Source organism: Nycticebus coucang, chromosome 14 (genome assembly GCF_027406575.1).
Source record: "Nycticebus coucang isolate mNycCou1 chromosome 14, mNycCou1.pri, whole genome shotgun sequence".
Classification (NCBI taxonomy): Eukaryota; Metazoa; Chordata; class Mammalia; order Primates; family Lorisidae; genus Nycticebus; species Nycticebus coucang.
Window position 1 is genome coordinate 16,344,814 of NC_069793.1, and position 21,202 is coordinate 16,366,015.

At 35.5% G+C, this 21,202-nt stretch overlaps 2 protein-coding genes across 2 annotated transcripts; both read left to right on the forward strand.

Annotated features, from left to right (window-relative positions):
• The first annotated feature begins 9,428 nt into the window (after window positions 1-9,428).
• On the forward strand, window positions 9,429-10,454 carry LOC128564332 (olfactory receptor 10AG1-like). The gene has a single exon (XM_053559827.1). The coding sequence runs from the start codon at window positions 9,429-9,431 to the stop codon at window positions 10,452-10,454; it is 1,026 nt and encodes a 341-aa protein (XP_053415802.1).
• Window positions 10,455-18,214: 7,760 nt separating this feature from the next.
• On the forward strand, window positions 18,215-20,464 carry LOC128564594 (olfactory receptor 10AG1). The gene is made up of 2 exons (XM_053560062.1): window positions 18,215-18,230; window positions 19,515-20,464. Exons 1-2 carry the CDS (start codon window positions 18,215-18,217, stop codon window positions 20,462-20,464), a joined length of 966 nt encoding a protein of 321 aa, XP_053416037.1.
• Window positions 20,465-21,202: the final 738 nt, after the last annotated feature.

Genomic DNA, 21,202 nt, shown 5'->3' on the forward strand with positions numbered 1-21,202 from the left:
AGGTTACATTGTTCCTGTTTGTAAGGTAAAGTCTAAATTGTGGTTGTGTTCATAGCCCTGGAAGTGTGCCTTACACCTATACTTTGTACCCACTGAGAAGGAACCCTACAACTCCCCTCCCTCCCTTCCCGTTTCTTGTATTTAATTGAGCTGTTTTTCTGATGTGTGCCTACTTCTGTTAATCTACAAGTTGTAAATTAGTATTGAGTACAGGTGATGCTTGCTTTAATATTCTTGTCATACTTAGGAAAGTGCTCTCCAAATCCATCCGAGTTGTAACAATGGATACAAAATCTCCATCTTTTTATGGGTGAATAGTATTTCGTGGTATATATCCACAGTTTATTAATCCATTCATGCATTGAAAGGCTCTTGGTCTACTTTAATTTCTTTGAGGACTCTCCATACTTCCTTCCATAAAGCTTGTACTAGTTTGCAATTCCACCAACCTTGAGCATGCCCAGTCTCATCTGATCTTGGAAGATAAGCAGGGCTGGGCTTGGTCAGTACTTGAATAGGAGACTACCTAGATATACTGGATATTGTAGGATTTTGCCTCTTCTTGAACCTTTTCTGATGAAGACAAAGGCCAATCTACTCAAGAAAAAATTTTCATTGTCTCTAATTATTAGAGAAATGCAAATCAGAGAACTACATTGAGATCTCACCTGTCTCCAGGGAGAATGGCCCTCATCATAAAGTCAATAAACAGTACATTTAAGAGCAAATGATTAAATATAAATAATATCCATTGTTGATTGGCATTGCATAGTTTTATCCCCTAACAGGAAGGTCCAATACAGACAAGTAACACAGACTTATGTAACAGTGCTGTGATGATAATTTTAGGTATTAATTTGACTAAATTAAAGGATACTTACATAATGGATGAAGCGATATTTTTTTCACTGTGTCCGTGAGTCAATGAACTCAATGAGAAAAATATGAAGTCAAGCTGGATGGGCACCATCTAATCATCTGGAGGCCGAGATAGAGCAAAAAGGTAGAGGAAAGGAGCCTTCACCTACTCTCCCTCCTGGAGGTAGGGCACTCTTCTTTCCCTGCCTTTGGACATCATCACCCCTGGCTGTAGACCTTTGACTTCTTTTACTCTGCAGCCTGCAGACGTGTACTGAGCCATGCTGCTGGCTTTCCTGATTCTCTAAACAGAACCCTTTGAATGAAGGGAAGGCCAAGTCTCTCTGAGGAAGGACCCCAGTGTAGTACTGACATTTTATCTTGCCAGTATTTCTCCAGGCCAGGAGCAAGGCCTTCTCATCATCCACAGATAACTATTGTCTTTTTGAGCCCTTGGTTTGCCACTAGGCTTTAGTAGAAACACACTGCTTAACCATGGGTACCAAGTTACCCTGAGACCCAAGCATCCTGTCATAGACTGGGTATTCTCTGCCTCACCAAGCTGTAAAGTTGTGTGTGTACAGCAGTTCTCCATCATCATTTGGAGGTGGCTCATCTGACATAATCTGGCACACGCCGACATAAGTAAAGAATGATACATATAAAAGTGGCCCAAATGCCCATGGTTTATAGTTCCACTACATGGTCTTCTCAATCCCAGCCTGAATTTATAGCCTCAAGAGCTCACCCTATGATCAGCTGACAGAGGAGACAAAATTAAGCCCTGGTTTGCAGATAGTTCTGCATGATTTGTAGCCTCACATCAAAGTGCACATCTGTAGCCCAACAACCCCTTAAGGACAGGGAAAGGAAATCTTCCCAGGGAGCAGAATATAAATAGCGATCCTAATTATGCCCTTTATGGGAAGGTTGATGGCCAGACATAGGTCCACATATTGACCATGAGCCTGTGGATTGTCTATCTTGTCAGGGTCTTGGAAAGAACACTAATGGAAAATAAGTTACAAAGAAATTTGGGAAGCAGGATTCTATAGCTCACACTTGTAATTCTAGAACTCTGGGAGGCCGAAGTGGGTGGATTGCTTGAGCTCAGGAGTTCAAAACCAGCCTGAACAATAGTTGAGACCCCATTTCTACTACAAATAGAAAAATTAGCCAGGTATGGTTGTGTAGGCCTGTAGTCCCAGCTACTCAGGAGGCTGAGACAAGAGAATCACTTAAGCCTAGGAGTTTGAGGTTGCTGTGAACTATGATGCCATGGCATTCTAGCATTGGGCAACAGAGTGAGACTCTTCTAAAAAAAAAAAAACTAAGAAATTTGGGTAAGAAGTATGTGGAATTATTATGGGGCATGAAGATACATGTGCTCCTTTGAATGCTCTCTATAAAGTGACTTCAGCAGAAGAAGCTTTTAGTAATCAAGTAGATAGAATCATCCATTTCATGGGTACTAGTAATTCTCTTTCCCCAGCCACCCATATAGGGCTCATGAGAAAACTGTCCATGGTGGCAGGAATGGAGGCTCAGAAAACGTGGACTTCTACTCACCAAGGACAGCCTGGGGAGACACCAATACTGAGGGAGACACCAATACTGAGACCCCAACACAACACGGCACCAGTCCCTGGAGGAATCAGCTAGCTACTTGGTGCAGGTGATTCCATTGAACCATTTCCATCCTGGGAGGGGGCCGTGTTTTCCCCTTACATGAATAGACACGTCCTCTGGATATAGAATATGCAAGACCTATGATTCTAAGATCTGAGGGCTTTACAAAAGGATAATTTAGGACAGAAGTCCCAGGTTTGGCGTGACACTCTGCTATGAATCACTCAGAGTCAGGCGGCTTTGGCATTTTCCACTCGTGGCTTCCTTGATTGCTGCAGCCAAGGTTGGGTCAGCCAGCTGAAGTAGGGAGAAGTTAAGTTCCAGAAGGAGATGACTTCTCATGCAAACAAGGTAACATCTCACACACTGATCTTTGTCCTGTTTCATTTGTCCTGTCACAAAGTGAATCACATTTGGCATCTATGAAACATTGTTAATTAAGAAAAAAAAATTGTAGAAAGGATAAATGAATTTGGTAAACACCAGTCTCCAGGACAAAGCACAATATAATCATAGGGACCCAGGAGAGAGAGTGAAGGAATTAAGGAGAAAAATGGCATGATCCTATTTTTACAATATAAAAATTATTAACTTGGAAGATGGAGAAAAATTAGTAGGGAAACACTGAAAATAGAGAATAATATTTAAAAGGTATTTCCATTTAAAAATATCATGGGCATGTTCACAAGGACATTTCCATACAAATAGAGAGAAATGAGTAAAATGTATTGATATCTAGACAGTTGATCAACATTCTTTAGTGATGACTAAATAGGATGGGTAAAAAGAGACACACAATGATAAGTATGTCAGTGTTTCTAAGTAGCTGGTTTTATAAATGGCAAAATTAATAATCAGAGGAAAATGGGCAAAACCTCTATGTAAATCCTTCAACCACTTCTCACAATATCTACACTCCTATGCCCTTATTCCGGCCACCATCTTTCCCCAAATATATTATTGTGATGACCTCCTAACTGGTCTCCCTGCTTTCACTCTGATCCACACTGGAGCACATTTTTTTCTTATTCATATGGTTTTTCACTGACATTTTACTCCTTACTAATAATAGAAGAAAACATGGTATGTGCACACATGTGCACTCACACATAGAAGTAGTGATTTGGGGAGATAAATGATATAGGGGTAACTTACTTGGGAAAACCTAGGGTGTTTGATGGTTTGGTTCCATACTTGGAGCTAAAAGTGTGCCAGTAAACAAGGCTAATGTCCTAGACGCAGCGATTCAGGACAAAGATAGAAAGATGAATTATGAAACAAAAATTAAAGCATGGTATGCAACTCATAATAACTGTTAATAAGTGTTACAATATAAATTATATTGATGGGATATAAGAGGATGCATTAGAAATATTTGGTATTGCCTGTGGGAATAATTGGTCACTTTTTTTTTTTTCTAGAGGATTATTTTTATTTTTGACATGGATCAGAAGTTGTGAAATACAAGCTTGATAATCTTCAATAAATTATCTTTGAACATAAAGAAAATCAGTAAAAAGGAATAGTGGTTTTGCCAGATGGTTTGACGGTATTAATCTCTATAATAATTTATATTTACTAGATTTAGAACAGTTTTTTATATTGGTTTTTTAGCCTTCTACACTGCTTAAAATTGTGCCCTTTGTTACATTTTCACAATTTTCTATTTTTTTTAAATATAATAGAAATTTAATGATGTCAAGACAATGGGTTAATATCATCATGCAGCTTTCAAGATCTGTACTTTTATTCTTTTAATATGTATGTGTTTTATATGCTATATCCGTATATTTTCCCAAGAGGGAAAAGCAACAAATACTATTCTAAAAATCAAATGAAATCAATAGAAAGTCCTATAGCATCCCACGGTTTGAAAATAAATATATTTTAAACCCTCTACCAATTGGTTACTTTTCATAGAGTGCAGGACATACCAGCTAAGTCTAAAAGATGACTCGGATTTTGGAAGTCAGACACTGTGATCAATTTACAGGTGGGAATTGGGCGGCGCCTGTGGCTCAGTCGGTAAGATGCCGGCCCCATATACCGAGGGTGGCAGGTTCAAACCCAGCCCCGGCTGAACTGCAACCAAAAAAAAAAAAAAAAAAAAAAGTAGCCGGGCATTGTGGGGGGCACCTGTAGTCCCAGTTACTCGGGAGGCTGAGGCAAAAGAATCGCTGAAGCCCAGGAGTTGGAGGTTGCTGTGAGTTGTGTGATGCCACGGCACTCTACCGAGGGCCATAAAGTGAGACTGTCTCTACAAAAAAAAAAAAAAAAAAAAAAAATTTACAGGTGGGAAGAGTTCTCACACCTTCTGAAGGGAACAGCCCAATCTCTTTATATAGCTAGATATTTATTGAATGCTTTAATAAATAAAGGGAGCAAAGCTAAAGGCATGGATTAATTATTTTATATAATCTTACCAAAGATATATAACAACAAATAAAAATTTGCTCTACCTTCCCTTTCTTAATAGTTCTAATCTCCCACAGTGTCATTTCCCCATCTTTACTCTCTCAACATAGAAAACCCTGAGACACAGTGCACTAAACCTCTTTTCCAAGCTCAATTTTTTTCCCTTATGAAAGTATTTATAAATTGAAATAAATTTTCATGGCATGAACAGAGGGCCCTGACACATAAACAACCTAGATGACACATGAACTTTAGGTAATTTCCAAGTTTCATTTTGGAGGTTAAAATGATATTTTCATCATGTCAAACTTTATGTTCTCCTATTTCATAGTAGCTACAGGCCAACTTAAAAACTATGACTATGAGTCTTTTCCCTTAGGGGAAATGCTGTGCTCTCTAAGGGTGGAGGGAACAGGGAGCAAAGTAAACCGGATTGGTCAGAAGCCGGGCGCCCTCAGACCGCATTCCCGAGAGGCAGAAACATCAAGGTAACACGGATCCAATCACAGATAGCTTGGCTTATTTTCTTTTTAAATTATTATTTATTTATTTATTTTGCTGGGTTTGAACCCACCTATCACTTGATAAACTGAGCTTAAACATGGAAGGTCACGGATAGTAGGTGGCCCTGAAATTAATGAGGCCATTTCCTACCTAAGGTGAATTGATGGATTTAAAGTTAAATATGTATGCATTTCAAGAGCAAATAAGAATAGCTGGCTTTTAGCTTGAATATTTAAATGAAAAATACACATCGAATAGAACCATATTCTCCATAAAAGGAGCAACATGTAGTGATCTCTTCAGGATACAAAATAAGGTAAGCAGCATTTATTTTTGCCCTGCTTTTTCTGGTATTAGATGCCTGAGTTTGGATTCACCTGGGTCAAATATGAGTTTTTGACTCTGGGCAAATTTCTTGGTGCTTCCGGCTGTTTATATAAAATGTGAATAATTACAGTAACTACTTTAAAAAGAGATAGAACAGATAAAGTTATGAACATAATAAATGTTCAAATAGTATTAACCATTTTAAAAAATAGTTTAATTAATCAGATCTCTCTATTCTCCTTTAGAGGCTTAATAGCATCTGCTAATGTAGAAAAACTCATAAAGAAAGTGCATCCTTAACAGAAGAGAAACTCTTTTCAGTAAAGATAATTGGAGCTACCATTCCAAAAGTTCCATTTTAGAACTGCCAAAGTATCACTAAGTGTCGATGGAGAGAATTGATGGAATTCAGAAGAGAAAATAATCAAAGGTAATTTATGGTAATTTTTTTTTTTCCGTTTTTTTTTTTTTTGGCCAGGGCTGGGTTTGAACCCGCCACCTCCAGCATATGGGGCCGGCGTCCTACCCCTTTGAGCTACAAGCACCACCCAATGGGACTGTTTTTTTGCATTAGGTAGGATAGGTAGACTTTCAAAGGTAGACTTGGAAATTCAAAGGTAGACTTTCAATTTAAATGTGCTTATTTTATGTAACACAGTGTACTTCATTTTTATTACTGAGTATAACTATACAACTGCTAGAAATGAGAAGGAAAAAAGAGTCTATCAAACTAGAATGTTTTTTCTTTAAGTATTGCTGCTAGTTTATGTCCACTCAGCATAGACTAATGTAGTGATTCACAGCTCAGTATTCCTGCCAAAACACTGCCTTATCCATTCTCTCTTCTCCTGAATTAATACAAGTGCACTACAGGGCGTGATGAAAGTTGAGCAAAGTTCAAGAGAAAAGGAAAAAAATATACATACCATATATATGTAGACTATATATACAAACATGTATGTGCTATATATACACACTATATATACATACAATATACATCCACACTATACCATACATATATAGTAAGTTTGATAAGGATCATAATAACAATGCTAAACAAAATTATAAATGCCTGTGGCCAGTAAGCCATAACAAATATTATGCTACTTATTCTACACAATATGTGCTGAGTTACAAATTAATATTACTGTGAATGTTTTGAAAAATAAGAAAAATTAAACTCTGATGATTTCAGTAAGGACATATTATCCTAACATATCTAATTTCTTTTTAAGTTGCCCCATGTCAGCCAGAGGTAGCTTGAATGTAGAAAATGTAGAAAAATGGAATATGATTGCTGAGATCAATGAAGAAAATATGATTGCTGAGAAAATGTAGAAAAATGGAATATGATTGCTGAGATCAATAAAGAGCAATCCTTCTTCAATGAATGATCAGTGAGGGTTCATGCAATTGCCCATTGGGAAATATTGATAAACCACTAAGTCATGTAAGTAATTGACTAGTTCTCGGAATACAAAAACTAAATGGCAACAGTAACACTATTATTTTTATTTCCTAGGAAGTACTTTATTCTTTTTTATTAGAAGTAAAAATAATACAAAGATTTCACAAAGTCTCAGATTAGATGTTACTTCCCTAATCAATTTTCTGGTGCACCAATGGAACTTTGCAATTCTCTGTAGACTCTGGCAGATTTTAAAGAAAAATCATAAAGTGATCTGACTTCCCCATTCACCTGTAAGCTTTGTAAAGACAGAAACCAAGAACAAATGTTTTTGTTTTCATCTATTTCCTTAGCATTGAACTCACAGCATAGTCCATAAACTACAAAACATATATTGGTTTACTACCTTACATATTCATTTAAATGCATCTGGATTGCTAATAATTAATTTTAACTGTTGCTCCTGTTGACTTTCTAAATGTTTAACTGATGTAGAAAACTATATATATGCCATAGTATATGGAAGATTAAAAAATCAAGTTTTGATAAGATATAAAATTGAAAAATACCCAAAAATGCAGAAAAGAAGTACAAATGAAAAACAAAGATAGAAATGACAAAAGATTTCAGGAAGTGTACTATGTCTCAGTTTATAGAAAAAAAAATTAACCTAAAATACCCCAGATTCTGATCTGACATGTCATCTCAACATTTCTGAGCTGTAAGCAGAAAAGAGATGGGAAGGAGCTTTATATGCTGAGAAAAATAATATAGAATGGAGGATTCACCATCAGAGAAGAAACAATTAGTGAGAAGAAAATCAAAGTAGAAACTGTAAATTAGGGCAGCACCTGTGGCTCAAGGAGTAGGGCGCTGGTCCCATATGCCAGAGGTGGCAGGTTCAAACCTAGCCCTGGCCAAAAACCACAAAAAAAAAAAAAAAAGAAACTGTAAATTGTTTCAGTTGTTTGAATTTGTGAGGGGGAGAGGTACAAGGGATCTTAATTGAAGAAAAGGAAGTTGTTCTCTGCAGAAAATAAATATGGATTTAGTCAGCAAACTGTAGGGGAGAACTCAAAACGTGACAATGTGGACTTTGGAGTGTGTGATAATCTGTAAAAACAGGTTAAAGTTTTGCATTAATGTAGGAAACAAAGTCTGGATGGGAATCAGGAAAAGTTATATCTAGTCACAATACAGTGGAGGACGGGTTGGATAGCTTTGGTTTGAAAGCATTTAATTCGTGAAGGAGCTTACTAGCCTCAGTCTACACTGCATTTAGCACCCTGGTTCCTGACAACTATTCAGAGAATAATATTGAAAATATGAGTATACATTATATACACTGTACATATAAAATTTACATTCAGAAACTCACATCTAGAAATAGAAAAAAGGTATACAATGGAAGAGTTTACATTTTGTTCTGTCAGGTGTGACCCCATGACCAAATTTTCTTTCATCTTTTCCTCATCAATTTACACTTGGAAAGTCCTAACCTTATGTAATGACTCCTTAAGGGCTAAAATTCAGAATAAAAATAAAGTTGTTAAGATTTGGTGGGGGGACAAGATAGAGTTTAAGATATAACAAACCTTTTTTTTTTTTTTACTTTATTTCACATTTCAAACTTCTAGTAAACAAATGGCTTTCTAAAAAATCATGTTACTTGTTAGATAAAATATCTTTCTATAATGGAGGAGTGACAATATTTCTTATTTTTCTCATCACTGTCTAAGTCTCTATCCCACATAATGAACACCGAGACCCAGGTCTCTATCCCACATAATGAATACCGAGACCCAGGTCTCTAACCCACATAATGAATATGGCCCCTACAGAGCAGGACACCAGGTCTAACTGACCACCTTCCCTTTGGGTTACCTGAGACACGGTTTACAGCGAAAACGTCAACCCAGGGTAAAAGAGTAATATAAACAGATTGTAAATTAGAAGGTACTAGGCAGAAAAAAATGCAAATGAAGACCAGATTGATCTGAAAGAAGAAACCTCTCTCACTGTTAACTATAACAATTCCTATCCTGATAATAGGCTGCTTGACATGTTTTGCTCTGAGTTGATTGCTGTTTCTTTTGCTGTGTTTTCAATTCAAGTTTTCACAGTCTTTCTTGTGAGTGGGAAAAATAGACTTCAGAATTACTTTTCTTATTTACATCTTGAAATTTCAGAGTATTAGATTTGAAAATATATTACCAAAAATATAAAATTAGCAAAACAAAACTGGACATCTGTCCTGTGTCATCAGATTTAAAATCATCAATTCAAAATGTCCTGTTTTGTAGTTGAGACCAGGGGTTTTGAAGTGGCTTCTAAAACCCCAACATCATTTTATTCACAGATGGAATCCACAGGAAGTCCCCCACATGACAATCACACTACTTTAATGGAATTCATCTTACTTGGCTTCTCGGATGTTCCTAACCTGCAAGGATTTCTTTTTGGGGTGTTTTTGATAATCTATGTTATTATTCTGATGGGAAATAGCCTCATTATTATATTAACCAAGGTTGATCCTTGCCTCCAGACTCCCATGTATTTTTTCCTCGGCAATTTTTCTTCTTTGGAAATATGTTATGTGTCAGTTACTATTCCAAGATTATTAACAGATCTTTGTAGACAAAATAGAAATATCTCCTTTCTGGCTTGTGCTACGCAAACATATTTTTTTCTGGTCCTGGGAGCCACCGAATGCTTTATTTTGACCACAATGGCGTATGACAGGTACGTTGCCATCTGCAACCCATTACTCTACCCTCTCATCATGAACAAGAGGCTCTGTATCCAGCTGGCAACTGGCTGTTGGGTCAGTGGAGTTCCGGTACATATAGGGTTCACCTACCAGATCTTCTCTCTGCCCTTCTGTGGATCCAATCAGCTGAATCACTTTTTCTGTGACATACCTCCAGTACTTGCTCTAGCTTGTGGGGACACTTTTCTGATTGAGATGCTGACTTATGTGATTACTGTTCTAGTTGTCACTATTCCTTTTATGCTGATACTTGGATCTTATGTGAAAATAATCTCAAACATCCTAAAGCTGCCATCAGCAACTGGGAGAGCCAAGACCTTCTCCACCTGCTCCTCCCATCTCATGGTGGTGGCTTTATTTTTTGGATCAGGCATCATTACATATTTGAGACCAAAGTCCAGTCATCCTGCAGGATTAGACAAAGTCCTTTCACTTTTTTACACTATTGTGACCCCAATGTTTAACCCTATCATATATTGTCTGAGAAACAAAGACATTATGGTGGCGCTAAGAAAATTCCTATCAAAACGGATGGTGTTATGACTGAAGAAAAAAATGGTTGTATACCATGTGCTATGTTATTTATTACAATTTTCATACATTAATTTTGGCTTTTTCTCTAGTATTCTTAGAAGACATAATTATTCTGAATATATTATTTTGTATTTTTATCTCACATAAAATCAACTCTTTTATTTTCAAATAGTAAATAAATCCCAAATATTAATTTTTTTTATGAGTGAAAAGAAGCCACAAATGAAACTCAACCCAAGATAAGGAAGTGTCAGAAATATCACACTGGAGTCAGCAAATATTGTTAGAGTCTACGTTTTCTAGGTCACAGAGCTAGTAGGTGGAGGAGCTATAATTCAATTCTGGGGGAGACTGAGCTCCTTGTCTATCACATTAAATTGATGCATGTTTGGTGGACAATGTGCAAAGAGCAGGATGCAGATGTGAAATCTAGGGCTGGGGCTGGCCGTGAGCCGAAGACTCCTGGGTACAGGGTCTGAGGAGGGACTAATGTCCAGGATTGTGCAACAACTGGATCAGTCGTAAGAATGAGAATCCTTTAAATTTTGTTCCGTAGAGTCCTGAGTCAACTCACTCTAGACCTGACCCCAGTGAAGGGAAAGAATTAAAAACGTGTTTACCAAAGAGGTAGCTCAGTAACTCCATTGTGTATAATTTTGTTGAGTAATATGTTATAATCCTATAATCCAAGTGACTGCTGATTTAAATAACATACCATAATCCTAACGCCAAGCAAGTAAACATAATTAGTTTATACTGACCACTACTGACTTACATAATATATCATAATCATCATTAGTAGTAAACATAATTAGTTTACTACTGGCAACTACTGACTTAAATAATATATCATAATCATCATTATAAGGAAATATAATTAATAAGTAATCTAATTTTATCAATCCTATCTCATTGAATATTCACAAAAGAGGAGGCAAACCTAAAAAAATTTACATAATTGCATAACATCACATAGAAAATAAATCATGGAAAAAGAATTCAAATAAAAAAGCAGTGCTTGCAATCATAAACCTACATGCTATTGGTCAAATTATCCTGCATTAGCGATTCTAAAAGTCTAAATATCTTTTCATCTAAAGAAAACTTGTGTTGGAAGTGGTTATCAACAAGTTACTTTTTGGGAAACTACAAAGATAGTGGCACACAAAGGAAAACGTAATGACCAGACTCTTCTCTTCCCATCCTCCCACATACACATGGGCCATGAACATACCCCATGGTTAACCCCATTTTATTGTTTGTTTCTGCACCAATGTTCTCAAAATAATCTTCCTGAATAAAAATGTCTTCTGTTTTCCATTAATATCCTCCAAGGGAATTTTTTTTAATTTTTCATATGTACAATAAAAAGGGTCTCTTTAAAAAAAACTGTTGCATAATCTGAACTGTATAAATGGGAGCAGTTATACTCAGCACCACCGAGGGAAATGAGGGGATTATAGGGTTGAAATAGAAGGTTGGAAATGTACGTGAGGAAAAAAATCATGAGGAAGGTCGAAAATGTATGTGAGGGAAAAAATCACTACTTTAATATAGTGATTGAGAAAATGCCAAGAGAAGGACAATGAGGTTGTCATAAAGGGTAAATAATTCAAAGTGAGATTCTGTGACCCTGCTCTGTGTCTAGACTAGGCTGTGGTGGTTTGTCCCAGACCATTTTCAGAAAGTATAATGGAATAGCTCTATAGAAAATTTCAGGGATAGTGAAATTTCAAAGGATATAAGCTGGAAAAATAGGAAATATAAATAGTAGGATTCTTAAATCAGAAACAATTGCAATGGTCATAAAAGTGAATTTGGACATCCTCAGATAATTTGTAAAAAAGGCAATACCAAGGAACGTTAAGGTGAAAAATACATGCTAAATTTCACCTGTCCAGAGATGAAACAACAGGAAAAAACAGCACCAGATAATCTAACTATTGGACACTGGTGATGTTCCTCATCTCCAGTGGTTTCTCTTTGGATTGTTCTTAGTTGCCTATGCAATTATCTGTGCCTAATAATGAAGGTGAACTCTGCTCTCCAGACTCCCATGAATTTTTTCTTTAGCAATTGTCCCTTCTTGAAAATCCGTATGTACAGTAGCTCTCCCAAGAATGCCCTTAAATCTTGGGATGCAGAGTTACCTGTGCTCCACAAATGCACTGCTTTCTTATACGGAGAAACAGAGTGTTTCTTCCTGGACGTGTTGGCCTATGGCCTCTGTGTGGCCATTTGTAACCCTCTACACTGCCCTCCAGTCATGAACCTCAAGGTCTGTACCCAGATGGTGGTGGGCTCCTGGACCACTGGCATTCCACGTAGGGCGGATAGTCTAGATTTTTCTCTTTGCCCCTTTGTGGTTCCAATCAAATCAAGGACCACTTCTGGGACGCTTCTCAATTCTTACACTGCTCTGTGGGCACACCTTAGTGAATGAGAGATGTCTACATAGTTGCTGTGCTGTCTGCCATGATCCAATTATGCTGATACTTATCTCCTACGGCACAGTCATCTTCATGGTTCTTAAACTGCCATCAGGTACAAGTCAGGTCAAAGCCTTCTCTACCTGTTCCTCTCATCTACGGTTACAGCGTTGTTCTTTAGACCAGGCATTATGACCTATTTGAGACCCAGGGAGACCTGGAACTCAGTGAGAACTAAGGGAGTGCTTTCTCTTCTCTGTGCTAGTGTGACTCTCATGTTTGACCGTATGACATACAGACCTGGGGAAACAAATGCCGCCATGGCATGAGGAAAACAACTATGGAAATAATTTACTTCGCTAAAAGTGAATTGCATTTTGAGGAATTTGTTCCTTCTGTATTGATACTAAAATGCCAACAGATATTTGTCTTTAACTCTCTATCTGTACATACAGCAGTAAATATTTCCAAATTAAAAATTACTTTTCAAAGTCTCTTTTTGTCTCAATTTATACATGTTATCTGTGTGTTGGCAAATAGAAAAGTATCCATTTAGTAATTGCATAATTTTATAGTGTAATCTCTCCCCTTGATAACAATGTTTAACAATGATTGATGCCGATTACAGTTAATATTTAAAACTGTATAATTCATTTCCATGTATTTGTAATGGTCATTTTTATAATCACTTTGGCCTTGAGTTTTAATTAAAAATTATGCTTCCATTTTGGCCTGGCAATGACTCTCCTGAGAAACTATTTCTTAGAGAAAAAGCGTTGTTTAATGGGGACAGAATTTAATAAACGGTGTTTGTATGATACCAGCTTAATTTTTGTGTATTTTGTATTAAATTTTTCTATGTAACATAATCTTATAGATAAAACAAATATTATTATTAAATATTTGCCAATAATTAAACAGCAGGAAAGTCATGAAATATTCACAATTTTTTAAATAATTCATATTTTCTCCTTGAGACAATAGAAGAAATGGAAAAAAAATAGTTGTTTTATAACTCTAATGTCTGGAAATAATGTATCTATTGTATAATTATAAATTAACAAATATTATAAACCTTTCTGATATGGTATATAATAGTATAAATTTATTATTTACATTTATTTACATGATTTTATAAATAAATATTTGTTTCAATGCAATAATTGTTTAACTGGGCACCCAGTGTAAAATTAACAAACAGCATACACAAACCCATATACCACACACACACACAGAAAATGAATGAAAATATAATAATCAATGTTATTTTTCTCAGATTCAATGTTTCCTTCATTTTTATTTGGCTAATTGAAATTTTGCTCCTTATTACAAGCAATTTCTGTTATCTGTGTAATAAAAAACACAGTAAACCTATGCTCAATGTGGATAAGAAAAATGGTTATTGCTTCTGCTGTTTTCTTATTCGTAGCAATACAACTAACACTCATTCTCAGTTTCCCATACTTGTCTAATGCATCATTCATAAATTCAGGTGACAGATTTCTAAGGAATTATAAGCTGCCTCAGGATTTATGGTTAAAAAACAACGTGGTGAAGTATACACTGTCATTACAGCTGTTAGCCCAGAATTGAGGAAATTTAGTTCTGCTCACATTTACTGAACAAACATAATTTCCAGTGGCTAGGAAAGTGCACTGTGGCTTTTTACATGGGTAAAAAAAGTGAGAATGTATGTGAACAACTCTGATCAAAAACCTAAGAACCAAATTCTACTCTGTCCTAGAGCAAAGCAGAGAATGAATGAATCACCAAGAATTTCCAATAAATATCTATCATGAGCAATGAAAATCTAATGTAAATGATTGAGAATGAGGGAAGGATGGAATAAAGATAAATATAATAATAAAAACAATTCCAAGGATTTTTTTTTTTGCAAAAAAAAAAAAATACCTAACACAGACCAGCCAATTCGTTGAAATGCACCCATGCCGGCCAGGATCTTCAGCTTTGGGACTTTGTAATGTGGTCTATATTATTTTGATTATGAATGATTTATAATACAGAAATAGGAATAGCAGTTTCCTGGCATTAAAGGTAGAGGGAAGATATATCAAAAAGTTGTAAGAGGAAATGTTTCCCAAGAATGTGAATGGTCTGTGTCTTAATTTTGTGATAGTTTCATAAATGAATATATCTGTTGGTCATTGAATTTTAAAGCTCATTGAATATATTTTAAAGTCTGTATTTAATTTTCTGAAAATTATATCTCAATGATATTGTTAATGTTAAAGTAAGACCATACCAGAAAATAATAATTATATTGTATGAAATGTAAATATATTTTAAAACAATTAAAATACATGGACATGTACTATGATTAATCATTTTGTTCTGTGACTTTTAATGTTTGAACTTAAACATAAATGTATACCTGTTGTAGTATGCTATTTTTCTTTTGAAACTGTCTTAAATGCAGGTTGTACAACGTAATGAAAGTTAATTTTAGTCTCCCTGTTCACTCTTGAAGCTGTCTAAATTTGGGCAGTAAATAAATTGATCCTTTAACTAGTGTCTACAATCTCACAAACCTACTAATTCGTGAGCTTTAATTTGAAACAGGAGACACGGGTACCAGATTATTTAAGGATTAAGTTTCAGAAAAAAAGTTGTCATAGGAAGTGTTGTGAAATGATTAGGCTAAAAATTCTCAATATTCTGAACAAAATGTTGTAACCAAAGCAATCACAAGGTCAAAATTTAAGAGGATTTGTTTCTGTGATCTGTAAATAGATTATAGGTCCTCAGGTTTGCTCCAATATTAAGTGAGATGCAAAAGCTGGGCAGTTTGCAAGGATGAAAGAAAATTTTTCTTTTTGTTCATTGGTCTCTGAATCTGAGGAGGACTATCTTTTGTAGAAAAATGTGTTATAACTCAAGAGCATAGATTTTCTGAGAATGAACTCCATGCATTGGAGGCATATGGGGGAAACACACACACTATTAGTGACCAAAATTAAGGACTGTGGGAGAGTCTGGGTTGACGTTCACCAAACACATTTCTGTTTGTTTGTTTGTTTGACCTACAGTAAAATAACATTCCCTTAGTCTCATGTATTTAAGTTTGACCATATGATTCGTGTCTGAAATACCATATGTATAGAAATGACATGTGCATATGTGTTGAAGATCTTAAGAGTAGGTTTTCTGCCTTATGCTGTGTCTTTAATTCTCAGCTATCTGAAAGCTAGTTATGCAATAAAGGACTACAGAGATATCTAGGGAGCAGCGAGGTTATGAGATGGGAGGAAATATATTTTCCTAATTAATAACCACAAAATGGAACTGTGATAGAGTGTAAAAAATGTGTTTATTTCGCTAAGTCATTGATATTTCTGAGGTATTGTTTCAGGTTTTAGCCTTATCGAGGTGATAGTACTATTTAAATGAATAATGGACTATCCAATTCTCCCTTTTAATGATAGGATAGGGATTAAATCAGTCTACCCCAATAAGAACATTCAACTTGTCTCAGCCTTTATGTAATTGATAAGTTTGTGGCAAAACATGAGTGCAGTTTTCATTCATAGAGTTATGAAAAAAGCTTCATTTGACAATATCAAATAAGTGATAATAAAGATTTCAGAGGATTAATATATGACACTCATGCTGTAGTAAAGAGAAACAGATTTAAAGTACATAAAAGGAATACGGTTTTATTTTCTTGTTTTTAGATCATAACTGTGTACATTACTGCATTTAGGGGGTACAATGTGCTGATTTTATATACTTGGAATGTTTACCTCAAACTGGTTAACATAGCCTTCACCTCACTTATTTAATTGTTGTGTTTAGGCATTTATACTCTACTATTAATATATTTGACATGTACACTTGCAATACGCACAGTAGGTGAGGTCCCACCAATTACCCTTCCTCCACTCGTCCCTCCCTCCCCTCCCCTCATCCCCACCTCTCCCCTTCTTTCTGGGCTATAATTGTGTTTTATCTTTTGTATGCAGCCATAAAAAAAGATGGAGACTTTACCTCTTTTATGTTTACATGGATAGATATTTTACTAAGAAGAATAGAAAAGTATCTCAAGAATGAAAAAAAAATACCCAATGTACTCAATACTATTATGAAATCAATATGTAATCACCCACACTTTCATATGAAAGATAAAGGAATATGCTTTTAGAAACACACTGTGAAATAGCTACAGAATGCCAGACAGGAAGAAACGAACATAACTACACACAGAAGTAGACAGTGGGTTCACTGCTTCATTTCTGACAAACTTCACTCCACACATTCCTGGAAATAGCCAAAATTGGAAAAAGATGTTGAGAAGAAAATTTTTTTTGTGTGTGTGTGTGTGGCGGTGGTACAAACATAACTGTTTATTCAAAAGTAAGGCCTAATGTTCAATAGTAGAGTAGGGCCACTATAGTTAGCAGCAATTTATTGTACATTTCAAAGTAGCTAGAAGAGAGGCTATTACACATTCCATGAATGTAATAAATACAGGTACCTCACAAAATAAAAAAAAAACTGGGCTTATATAAGAGACTAAATAATATAACTTGAAGAAATTGAAATTGCAAGCTATAAGTCATTAAGTTCAGATGAAAAAGTCTACCAAAAGGGCAACTCAGAGACATAGACTTCAGAAGCCAACCAATAAAGGAAAGTTTATTCTTTTCTTTATTTTTATTTGAAGCAACTTAACATTTTCAATTATCTAGATGCCAAAGTAGACAAAAAAATATGAAAAAAAACAACTTTTTGTCAACAGACATCACATGCTTTAATTTCCACAGAAGTTAACCTGGGAACGGAGCTTTCCAATTCCGAAGAGAGATCTCACCACTCAATATACTGAAGACGTCGAGCATAGTAAGTTTGTGTGACAAAGCACGTGACTCATTTTTTCTGAAGCTCTGGATAATCTGGATCTAGACAAATTATGGAAATAAAAATACTAAAGGCAAATTCACATCAAGTATTAAGGGCTGCAAATACAATAACTAGAAAGATTTTAACTTTTTCTTCCAAGTAATTCTAGACAATTAGGTGGTATTTAATTAACTCCCCTCATATCGAGGACATTCATTTAGGGATGAATAGGAGGATGAGTCTCTCGGAAGAATGTAAGTTTTGAAAAATGAACCAGAACGACTGGCAAGTAGAAGTAACTTTCCAGAAATTAAGTTGATACACAAGAGAAGATGTCCCCATGGGTCAGTGTGACCATTCCTACTTAAGAGCAGTTGTTCTTTCAGGCAAGCAAGGATATTGTAGAACCAGTAGCTTCCTGAAGAAAAGAGTGTAAAAAGTTTATAAGTTAAAAAAATCACTTACACTCTTATACAGAGCTTCATGCAAATCCGTAAAGGTAAGCTGTAGCTGTGTTCACAGACTATTTAAAAATAGTCCTAAGTTCGTGGATCAAGATTTGAATATTAAAATAGCAAAGCCCAAAATTCTGAGATCTTTATCTGAAAAAATTGATTAATATATAGATCATGTATCGTTTAACTTTGTTATAAAGTTAAAGGTATGACAAATAATGATAGTAAGGAAACTAGTAATAAAAATAATTCAAGGTAGTCTTGAAAACTACCACTGATAGAAATATGTAAATGTGACAGAGTATTTGCCTGGTCCCTTTTATTAATTTATTAAGACAAAAGCATCAGCTGATGATGTAGTAGATTTGAGGAGATAGAAAGATACATGAATATTTGTTGTGTAAAGTTAGAGAACAAATATTGAGAAAGTTGTAATGGGAATTGTCAAATAATGTCATTAATATGCAGTAAAGCAACGCTGTGTTTGTTTCATGTTTTGGTCCCACTTGTGTGCTCTGGGCACTTACGCAGTCAGAGTAAAGAGTAGTCGTGTTTAATGAAAATTACACTTTTTATAAGACAAACTTATGAGGAAAAAATAGAGAAAGACAGTTGCATTTGGTAGTAAGGAAATTTTAGGAGAATGAGAATCTCACTTGCATAAGAAAAGAGATATAAGAAACTATTGTGAGGAATTGTTGTTTCTTGATTATGTTAAAAGTTGACTGATATTTTGCATATACTATATAGGGGTCTAAATAGGGAAAGTTAATGAATAGAATTCAGTTATTAATGTTATTTATATTAAGCATAAATAATGAGATATATAAAACAGAGCAATAACGCTACCTATTATTTATTCCCTCAGTAACAAAGAAATAGGTCAAGGACATTTATTCTCATTGACATATGAAAGGGAGGACTTAAAATTTATTTTGAGAAGAATTAGACAAAAGATTCAAGGAGGAAGTGTTGAATCAAAAGAATGTGGAATATGACGACTAATACAAAGAAAAATTGACATTTTGCCCTTACGACATTATTTCTCATCAAATTACCTAAATAACAAGGCACTCTTCCTAATACCTCTAATATCATTGTATCCCAATCTAATAAAATACTTTAGGATTTTATTTCTCGATTTGATTTTCACTCCAAATTGGTTCATTTATGAAGTTTCCAATCTCATTTCCTAGAAACAGAGCAAGGTAATGGTGTAAATAATTTAAGAGTTTATAAGTATCAAGGCATCACATTGAGTTAACGTGAGAGAAAAATGTAGCTCAAAATGTTATGAATTAACCATCTCAAATTTACCATATCTGCAGATGGAGAGCAAATTAAAACAGAAAATTCAAATACGACCACAATAATGGAATTTGTTCTTTTGGGTTTTTCTGATATGCCGAATCTTCAGTGGATTCTTTTTGGAACATTTTTACTCATATATTTGACTATCCTGATGTGCAACAGCATCATAATACTACTAACAAGATTTGACCCTGCTCTCCAGAAACCTATGTATTTTTTTCTTAGCAATTTTTCATTTTTGGAAATCTGTTATGTGACGGTCACTATCCCAAGGATGCTCATGGATCTTTGGACTCAGAGAGGAAGTATTTCTTTGTCCGCGTGTGCAACACAAATGTGTTTTGTGCTTATGCTTGGCGGCACAGAATGCCTTCTCCTGACAGTGATGGCCTATGACCGGTATGTAGCCATTTGTAACCCCCTGCACTATTCCCTGGTGATGAACCACAAGGTCTGTATTCAGCTGGTAGTGGCCTCTTGGATCAGTGGAATTCCAGTAGTAATTGGGCAGACATGCCAGATTTTCTTTTTGCACTTTTGTGGGTCTAACGCAATTAATCACTTCTTTTGTGACATTCCCCCAGTACTCAAGCTTGCTTGTGGGGACACCTTTGTGAATGAGATAGCCGTCTACGTGGTTGCAGTTGTGTTTATCATGGTTCCATTTCTGTTGATTGTTGTCTCCTACAGCAAAATTATCTCCGACATTCTCAAATTGTCATCAGCCAAAGGACGGTCGAAAGCCTTCTCCACCTGCTCTTCCCACCTGACCGTTGTCATTTTATTCTATGGAACAGCTACTATCACTTATTTACAACCCAAACCAAATCAATTTGGAAGAATGGGGAAACTGATTTCTCTTTTCTATACTGTTTTAATCCCAACTTTAAATCCCGTTATATATACTCTGAGGAACAAAGATATCATGGTGGCACTGAGAAAACTACTAGGTAAGTTATTTACATGACACAAAGACTCGAAATTAAAGAAATGATTTGCTTAGGTTTATCATGTAGCTACAACTGAAAAACATATTAGCTTTGTTCCTTGTTCTTAAATAACAATAATTAAAATTCTCACCAACAAGTGCATTGCACCAGCGTAATGCACACTTCATGGGTAAAGGCACTACTACAAACTGGACTTTAACCTTAGAAAAGCAAACTATGTATCCTAATGGTATGCACTCCTACATTAATCTTAAATTTAAAATATAAAGTACTTAAAATATTAAAAAAAATGAAATTATGATAACAACCCCACCTTTTGTCAAGGGTCCTTATTCATGGAGTTTAGTTAAGGGCGTCCCTGTAATCAGAGTGAAAATTAACTCAGCTAAAAAGATGTTATTTTGAAAATCAAAAGTTGACTATCGATGTAAGGGACTACCTTAGCAATACAATGGAAGCTAACTAACTGTGTCTCGTAATCAGGGTCTGTGATTTGGGATAAATTTTCCTCATTCCTTCAGATGCACTTGCTGTGTTTCACTCACTCTATGGTTGGATTGGATCAATGACAAAAACCAGAAATAGTGAAGATGGTGGAAACAAGGGATTTGGAGTTTTCTTTGCACTTCCCTATCTCTTGCCTCTCCCCATGTCCTTTTATGATTAAAAATTCTGAGAATTTTTACTGGAGTGCCATTTTCTCTAGACTGGTATCACTGTTTTCTGGTCACATCACTGCCTTCAGTCTTGAGTGT

Bases quoted from the DNA above. Each gene is read 5' to 3' on its own strand.
- LOC128564332 (XM_053559827.1), top strand. From the start codon at position 9,429: ATGTCCTGTTTTGTAGTTGAGACCAGGGGTTTTGAAGTGGCTTCTAAA.